The sequence below is a fragment of the Oncorhynchus tshawytscha genome, linkage group LG05 (assembly GCF_018296145.1).
Source record: "Oncorhynchus tshawytscha isolate Ot180627B linkage group LG05, Otsh_v2.0, whole genome shotgun sequence".
Classification (NCBI taxonomy): domain Eukaryota; kingdom Metazoa; phylum Chordata; class Actinopteri; order Salmoniformes; family Salmonidae; genus Oncorhynchus; species Oncorhynchus tshawytscha.
The window spans coordinates 38,552,785-38,562,598 of NC_056433.1; the positions used below are offsets into that span (position 1 = coordinate 38,552,785).

Sequence of the window (9,814 nt, forward strand, 5' to 3'; positions counted from 1 at the left end):
TCAGGTAGCCTGATGTCAGATGTGTCCATGTAAATAGGAATAGGCAAAACATGTAAACTTTTTAATCTAACTATTATATTATTCTGACTATCAGCGAATAATTACATAATTGTGTGCATGTAACTATTACTATGTGACCCTAATTAACTGTCTCATCTGTTATCGTTAGCCAAGTTAGCTAGTAATGTTAGCTAGCTAGTAGCCTTTGAATATAGTCTAAACATAATTATTTGTGCAGCGTAATTATGTTTTTCTTTCCCAGAAAAACCTTGAATCTTAACTCATAAATGGCTAGCATACTAGCAAGCTTACAAATACAGCCTAGCTAGCTAGCCAGCTTATTGGCTAGCTAGCCATCTTGTGCATACCGCACTTCATTCTGTCATCCACTAACGTAAGATATTAATATGCATTCATATTATTTTTGCAAACATTCTGAACAAGCAGGCGTTAGAATGTCTTGGAAGTTGGAACTACTTTTATGGAACTGACACGGAGCTTTACTGCCTCCTTCTGCTTAAAAAGTGCAGCAGAGATGAGGATGGTGGAATTGTGTGTCTTCACAAAAAGTAACTTTGTTATGTTAGATTTGTTAGAAAAACAACTCAGATTCAAATTGTGTAGTTTACTTTTTTGGGGTGGAAGGAAATATGGGCATTTAGAATTTGATTGAAATTGACCTACATCGATCAATGTTTTCTTTAAGCACAAAAGCTAACTGACTAACTTGCCAGCTACTTCCAAACACCTCACACTGACCATTTCACTCGCCCTAGCAGAGCTGTTTTCATGTAATCCAGAGAGTTGTTGACTGTAACGGTGCTGCTTAATTTAATTACTCTTTTTTTTGCCGACGTTTACTGACACTGGCCATATTCAACGGGTGTTGAGCATTTGTAAATTCATCTGTTATTCTGCGCTCTGAAATGAATCGGAGTGGAAGAAAATACGAGCATTTCAAATTTGATCGAAATTGACCTACATTGATCAACATATTTAGTGTTGATTTGGTTGTGCCTCAGCAGGTTTATTTGTTATGTCAGTCACTGATTGTCACTTAGTAAGCCTAAGTCAGCTAAAATAATGTTTATTGGTAAATTAGTCTAGCGGCCAGCAGTGGCATGTATTCATTGGCGTCAAGGGAAGCCAGGCTTCTCCCAAAAATGTACAAAAAAAAAATAAAAATACAACATTAATTAATGTATCTTTTGTCTCTCTGTGTTCCATAATTTTTTATTTAATTTGCAAGAGGCTGAATGTGTCTCACAGGAGAAAGCATCTGAGCGAGCGAAACAGCGCCCCTCTGTCTCTCTACGTGTAGGGCATCTGGCCTGAGAGGATGAAAGTTCAATATGTTCAGTAGCTAGATGTAGAAGGCTAATGTTAACTAGCTAACGTTGGCCATAAACAGTGGCAACCCATCTTTCAGGGCAGGTGGGGCAGTGACCCACCTGTTTGGACACCCACATTTTAGCAAAAAAAAAATACAAATAAAAAAATATATACTCATCTTTTTTGGGGGGGGTGGCTTGCATGTTATTTCGACATGAATACGTGTCACATATCAGTTTGCAAACAGTGTATATATATATATATATATATATATATATATATATATATATATATATATATACAGTGGGGCAAAAAGTATTTAGTCAGCCACCAATTGTGCAAGTTCTCCCACTTAAAAAGATGAGAGAGGCCTGTAATTTTCATCATAGGTACACTTCAACTATGACAGACAAAATTAGAAAAAAAAGTATTTGGTCATCTACAAACAAGCAAGATTTCTGGCTCTCACAGACCTGTAAGAGGCTCCTCTGTCCTCCACTCGTTACCTGTATTAATGGTACCTGTTTGAACTTGTTATCAGTATAAAAGACACCTGTCCACAACCTCAAACAGTCACACTCCAAACTCCACTATGGCCAAGACCAAAGAGCTGTCAAAGGACACCAGAAACAAAATTGTAGACGTGCACCAGGCTGGGAAGACTGAATCTGCAATAGGTAAGCAGCTTGGTTTGAAGAAATCAACTATGGGAGCAATTATTCGGAAATGGAAGACATAAAAGGCCACTGATAATCTCCCTCGATCTGGGGCTCCACGCAAGATCTCACCCCATGGGGTCAAAATGATCACAAGAACAGTGAGCAAAAATCCCAGAACCACACGGGGGGACCTAGTGAATGACCTGCAGAGAGCTGGGACCAAAGTAACAAAGCCTACCATCAGTAACACACTACGCCGCCAGGGACTCAAATCCTGCAGTGCCAGACGTGTCCCCCTGCTTAAGCCAGTACATGTCCAGGCCCGTCTGAAGTTTGCTAGAGAGCATTTGGATGATCCGGGAGAATGTCATATGGTCAGATGAAACCAAAATAGAACTGTGAAGCATGGGGTTGGAAACATCATGCTTTGGGGCTGTTTTTCTGCAGGGGGACGAGGACGACTGATCCGTGTAAAGGAAAGAATGAATGGGGCCATGTATCGTGAGATTTTAAGTGAAAACCTCCTTCCATCAGCAAGGGCATTGAAGATGAAACGTGGCTGGGTCTTTCAGCATGACAATGATCCCAAACACACCGCCCGGGCAACGAAGGAGTGGCTTCGTAAGAAGCATTCAAGGTCCTGGAGGTCCAGTCTCCAGATCTCAACCCCATAGAAAATCTTTGGAGGGAGTTGAAAGTCTGTGTTGCCCAGCAACAGCCCCAAAACATCACTGCTCTAGAGGAGATCTGCATGGAGGAATGGGCCAAAATACCAGCAACAGTGTGTGAAAACCTTGTGAAGACTTACAGAAAATGTTTGACCTCTGTCATTGCCAACAAAGGGTATATAACAAAGTATTGAGATAAACTTTTGTTATTGACCAAATACTTATTTTCCACCATAATTTGCAATTAAATTCCTTAAAAATCCTACAATGTGATTTTCTGTATTTTTTCTCTCATTTCGTCTGTCATAGTTGAAGTGTACCTATGATGAAAATTACAGGCATCTCTCATCTTTTTAAGTGGGAGAACTTGCACAATTGGTGGCTAACTAAATACTTTTTGCCCCACTGTATATATATATATATATATATATATATATATATATATGAGTTAATAAAGCCACATACAAACATGGTCTCTCTTTTGTTTTCTTGAGTAAGGCAGCTCTAAAATGCAGGTGTTTCAGCCTTGCTCAGTGCTTTCTGTGGTGGTAGGGCGGGCCAGCAGAAAATAGGAGCATTGCACTGTGATGGCTCAGTATTCTGCCACTCATTGGGACCTTGCGCCATCGCCAAGCTTCAGTCATTTTGTAAGGGTAGACATCCAAAATTTCAGCCTTTTGGGCCCACCATAGTGTTATATTACAAGTGGCCTTCCAAGAAGGCTCAAGGCCATTGGCCACAAATCATGTTATATGTACAGTAGCTTTGATTGGACTGATCATCTCAACATCTTATTTTCACAATCTTAGCTAGCAGTCATCATCGTGAATCAAGTATACTGGCAAATCCTTTTTAATCCTTGTCATATGAAGAGAAATAAAACGTATTGGTGCTCATCGGCCATTGGACATAAACATTACATAAGTTGGAAATTAATCAATGACTGGTTTGGAAGGAATCAGTGGCTAACTGTGAGTTCAAGAACTCTGGGAACTCGGAAAAATGAGCTACGACTGGGAAAATAAGTTTTGAACGATCATTTAAGAATTGTAAATCCGGTATCTTTCTATTTGATGACAAAATTTGCCCACGAAGGACCGCCGCGCCACTTTCCTGTCCAAGCTTATCACAACAATATGAGTCCATAAATGTCTTATGCTGCTTCATAAATGATGTAGGATGTCAGAGAGAATGTATACTGTAGCTAAGAAAGTAATAACAAGTGTATGTTTTGTCGTAAGCTGTTAGCAGCCCATGTGCCTCACCCTAGTAATTTGGTCTATTTTCACCAACGCGGTATTGTAAACACATCGTTTGTGGCCGGGATGTGCTTGTTTGCCTGTAATCATTGAATATTATAAGATTTTCATTGTCTGTTTATATGCCCTCTTTATTTATCCTACGGTTCTGACTTGTTGTACAGGGAGTACACTGTAACAACAGCCCATGTTCTAAATTCTGTCGCTGTACATTTCAAAAGTGCTGAACAAATAGTTATATTGGCTACATCCGTCCTAGATCGCTCATTTATATCTTAATTGAAATTATGGATTGCCTCTTATCCGCTTGTCGTCCCCTTATGCCATAGTTTGTACATCTCAATTGTCAGCAGAAACCACATTTGTTTAAGCAAGTCAGCCATATCAGCTATGTTTTTTTAAAAGGTAGCAAATGAGGTTCAATGAACTGTTTCCCTGCCAGACAAGGCTCCGCTGAAAGCCAGGTGTAGCAGTGGTAAGATGATAGGACTGCAGCTGGGACAGCTTTATGAAGTTCCTAATAGTTTGTGAACACCGTTTGTCACTGTTATAGTGCAATTTATGTATTTGTTTGTGTTGTGTAGTGTAGTGGCTTTGCTGGCATGCATCCCACATTTTTATTTGCGCCACCAAGATGTACATGCTAAAACCGCCACTGCCCATAAATGGAAGATAGGCTAGCGACTAAGCCTTTTAGCCAGGTAGCCTAGGACAACAACAATTAAAAGTGTGTACTGTATGACAGAGTGACAGACCGTTTCGTAAACATGAAAGAGAGGAGGATGGCATTGGTGTTTCTCTACAAGTAGGGTGAGTAAACATGTTTTCGACTTGCAAGAACGCATGCACACAAACAGAAATCAGAACCATGGACAGCCACATCATATTTAGCTGATGTCGATTGGACTAAATCGTTTTTGGTATCTTTTAGTTATCACTGTATTAGATGAAGCAGAGGTGATTTGATGATGTTGAAATTATGCTAGAATAGTGGAGGCAGTTCCTGTTTTCTTTGCGTCTTGCGGTAACTCTCTGTGGTTCTAAATCAATAGTTGTTTAGTGGTGGACGAAAATGTCAAACATTAACTTAACCATGCTATAAGACTTGTAACTGTGTTACGTGCAATATGCGTCCTGCTTTCCAGTTTTGTATTGTCTCTGCCTTTAGGCCTATATATCACGGTCGCAAGGCAGATGAATTAACAGCAAACGACACAATTATCACAACACATCCAGTGTTGGTTGTAATATGGCTTTTTTGGGGTGCGGGGTGGCTTGTCGAGTTACTGCTCGGGAGCCCCCCATTGATTTTGTTTGTCATTCTCACTCAGATATCATATTAAAAACTGCAAACAGCTCACTTTCCTATCTGCCCCATGACAAAGTGAGTAGAATTGCATGTAATTATTTGGGGGCGGTGCGGGGTTGGCAACTGCGGCCCCTCATGATTAGATTATTTGTGACGCCACCCCATCAACGTTTCACATCCCTGACCTAAATGGTTCCATCACCAGATCAAAGGCTAGGGCTATGAGGTGTTGTTTTAAATTACTCAACTGCCATTTTGTCAAATTCAAATGTTATATCGTGCATTCATCTAAATATAGGTTGTATGATGTTGCTTAGTCTAGGAAAAAGTGAGTCAACTCATGTCACATGAGGAAAAATCTGGATGAGCCAGGTGATTCAGGTCTGGGTACTTGTTTCACTTTTCCTTGTGACAGAGGAGAACTCCTTCCTGAGTCACAATTCAGTTACGTCTTGCACTTCAGCATAGGGGAAATAGAAGTGACCCACTCATCTACCCACAGGCTCACACACACACGCACGCAGGCACACACACATACACACATACATACACATTTCATTTGAGAAATCTAGACAAGTCAACACTTACCATTGCATTACATGTATTACATTATTTATTAAAAATTGCACTTAGACATTATTCCTATTGGATATGACTTGTCCAAATGGAATTAGTCCAATGGGTCAACTGCACAGAACCTGACATTCAAAGCAGTTGCATTTCCGTTCTGTGCTATTGACACTTCTGGTCTTAGATGGGTTTAGCTCTGCGTTTTCTGTTCAGCAACAAATTGCTTTGTAAAAAGCTCTAACTAAATAAATAAAACTCAATTGATTTGATAAGACTTTTACTACAAAGTAGGTCTCCAGCAGGGTAGACAGGGGCAGCACTGCTGAAAGGGGTTCTTCCTCTTGTACTGTAACGCCCTCTTCATCTCCACGTTGACCCTGCCGATGTACTCGTCGGTGCCGCACACATTGGCCTCAATGTTGTTTAGCATGGTCCCCTGCTCCTCTACCAACATGGCCATCTGCTGAAACAGATCATGCACCTCCCTTAGCCTGGCCTCTAACTCTACCAACTCCTTATGCCTTCCTTTTATCCCACACAGTGCCCAGCGGGATGAATGCCCCTCGGTCTGCAGGCTCTGGGACAGCTCCCCCCAGCCCTCACCCCCATTTTCTATGATGGAGGCCTGTCTCTGGAGGCGTGAGCGGCACATTTCTCTTTGGGCCTCCTCTACCTGGTTGTATCCTGCTATGGTGGCATGGAAGGCCCGGGTGAGGTTGGCATGCTGGCTGTGGGCGATGTGGGCCACGGTGGCCTTGGTTCCGTGTTTCTCCTCCAGCTCACAGCTCTGCGCCCCCAGGGCCTGGAGTCTGATGTACAGGGCTTCGCCATGCTGGTGGAATCCCCTGGCGATGGAGTTGGAGTCATGCTTGATGATGGTCAGGCTGCGGACTGTGGTGCCGATGCGCTCATTGTGCTCGACCAGATGCTCCACCTCCAGGTGGAGTAGGGAGATCTCCTGGCGCATGGAGTGGGCCTCCTCCAGGATACTGTCCATGGTGGGGGAGGAAGAGAAAGAGGCCTGGAAAACCACAGCCTCCTGGGAGATCTCCACCTTGTTCACGTCATATTCTGGTCCATATAGCTCTGTCTCAGGTTCAAAGTCATCCTGCTCCTTGCTGATAGTCTTGCATGTGACACAGCCTGTCCCGCATCCTGTCTGCCTGCAAGAGAGGAGGACACAGTTAGGGGTCCAATAAACAATGAGATACAATGAGATACAGGCTCAGTGATGCAGGATTAAGGTCCTACATTTTTACTCATTACCTGGGTCTTTGTGAAACATTACGTGGAAAGTCTGGATTTGATATTTAATAATGACAAAAAAATGTAGGACCTTAATCTTGCATCACTGAGCCTGTGTACCGTGACACCCCTCCTAGCTCTGGTCTGATGGCAGTCACCTCTCACAAGGCCCTGCCTCACTGGTCAAATAAACAATATATTTACAGCTCCCAAACCTCTGCTCAGTCAGCAAAATGCAACAGTTTTTATAGTGGTGGTGGCTACTTGACTGGCCAATCACACCCTTGGCTCAATTGGGACCAGCTGAGTCACCCTTAATCAGCCAGGGCCCGGTTTCCCGATAGCGATTGGAAGAGTTTGTGCATATTTTCTGACTACATTTGTGATGTTTTTTTGGGCAGTTCGGGCACAGAAATATTTTTTTCGGGGCAAGCCAAAATTGGTAGCCCAAGTCCACTCTAGGGCTGTGGCGGTCATGAAATTTTGCCAGCCAGTTATTGTTATGCAAAATAGTGCCAGTCTCACGGTACTTTTAACTGTTAATTAACATAAACATGTATAGCGTCTCCAGGCCTCCGCGCATACATACAGCTGCATACAAGCTGCTGATGCATGCCTTTGGAACACATACATTTATAAAAGTATAATAAATTAATATAACATACACTATCATAATGAATCCTTCAATTATTTTAGTCAGGTCTAAAGAAACATGAAATGAAATGACGAAAATGTATTTGGCCTACTGTATGTTATCTAACTATGCTCCATGCCATAGTCTGTAAGCTTGTTCATTTATCTGACAAGATATGCTTATAAGTCCTGTGCCATTATTTTATATTATATGATTTTATAGTAAGAATAATACAATGAACTTAGCTGAATAAAATAGAAAGGATATATTTTGTTGTGTTAGACTTTGAAACAATATCCACAACGACCATGTTATACACTGCTGTTGAACTGTCTTCAAATTGATCTTCACAGTGAGGTAAGTTTTTTAAAAGCATCATACTGTTTTGATGGTAAATGTTTGATGTGATTTAAAAAATAAAAAATAATTAAGGGGTGGATCAGCTTAGTATTGCGGAAAGATTGTTGCTTCCATCAATGTAATTGTCTGCATAACTTCCAATCCACCACACCATTTTTTGGCTAAATATATATATCCATATACATACACGTATGCATACATATATACATACACATACCGATATAGATATACATACTTTTTTAAGAATATACCTTTATTATTTCCTGCAAACCCTACCACCCTTCCCCCAATTGGAGTAAACTAATAAACACTTAAGGCTTCTACTTTCAGTTTATACATATTATACACATTTTACATTTCTATTTGTAACTGTGGTATTTCACAAAAGTCTGAACCTATATACATTTTACAGACCCCTTATTTGTAAAATGTTACATTGGGTATCTTCTTACTAGTCTCACCCTTCAGCTCCATTCAACCCCTCCCATCTATCTCTCAACATCATCCATTTTGGATTTCTATTTGCCATATATTTTTTTAACTGTGCTGTGATGCTTCACAAAAGTACTGAACCTTTCTATTCTAATAGCTTCTACAGATTGTAAATGAAAAATAAACATTTTTGCAAAAATAATTATTACATTATTGATTGATTGTCTATGGCTTTTCAAATCACCCAGTATTGCTATCCAAAAGATCCATACAATCAGTTTCAGTTAGTGGAGAGATGGAGGAGACTGAAACGAAAACATATTCTAAATGTACTTTACTTCCTCTTTCAAAATATCATTTGGTGAATCATGCGTAACTCCATCATTTGTAACAAATTTCAATATATATTTTTTGGTAGCATTTCTATATTGAAGATTGAAAAATAATTTGGTGCATTTTTCTATATTCCATCCAGTTCGCTTTATTTTCATAATATAATACACTGGATCTTTCTTTAATAAGTTCTTCCATTTATTTTTCCTCTAACTTATTCTGTGCCTCTATGGTACAGCTTTTATTGCTGTCTAACTGTACTGTTAGTTCATTTGTTAATATGGACTCTTTTGATTTAAATTGCTTGTTTTATAGATGAGTACTGAATTACATGGCCTCTAAAGGAACATTTAAAGGTGTCCCATACAATAAGGGGATCTGCTGTACCTATGTTATGTCTGAAAAAGTCCGTTATAAATTCTTCTGTCCTAGTTCTAAACAATTTATCGTCTAGTAGGCTTTGATTAAATTTCCAATATCCTCGCTCACGTGGACATTCTGTAAGAGTAATATATATGCCAATCATGTGATGATCCGAACGCATTCAACACTTTTTAAACTTTTGGTGCCAGAGAGAATGGCATAAGAAAGTAGTCAAGACGACTAGCTTGATTAAGCCTTCGCCATGTATATCGCACTAGGTCAGGGTATTTAAGTCTCCATATATCCACTAATTCCAATATATCCATGACAGTCATGTGTGCCTGAGGGTGATAGTTTGTAGTGTGATTTCCTTTCCGGGCCATAGAGGTATTTAAGACCGTATTAAAATCTTCCGCCATAATAATAGAGTCTAGTGGTGCTTGTAGAGTTGATAAATTTGTCTATATATTTACAAAGAAGCTTGGATCATCATTATTTGGACTGTATAGGTTAATAAGCCATATTGGTTTATTCTCCAATAACATATTTAAAATAATCCATCTACCTTGATGATCTGTTTGGACAATTTGCATATTTGGATCAAAATGACTGTTAATTAAAACCATCACCCATCATCCCCCCCAGTCCCT

The 9,814-nt window shown here is 40.1% G+C and overlaps 1 protein-coding gene across 1 annotated transcript; it reads right to left on the minus strand.

Annotated features, from left to right (window-relative positions):
• Positions 1 to 6,077: 6,077 nt before the first annotated feature.
• LOC112232951 (syntaxin-11-like) lies at positions 6,078 to 9,298 on the minus strand. The gene is made up of 2 exons (XM_024400283.1): positions 9,291 to 9,298; positions 6,078 to 6,960 (listed from the first exon to the last, which is right to left on the minus strand). Exons 1-2 carry the CDS (start codon positions 9,296 to 9,298, stop codon positions 6,078 to 6,080), a joined length of 891 nt encoding a protein of 296 aa, XP_024256051.1.
• Between the last annotated feature and the right edge of the window lie 516 nt (positions 9,299 to 9,814).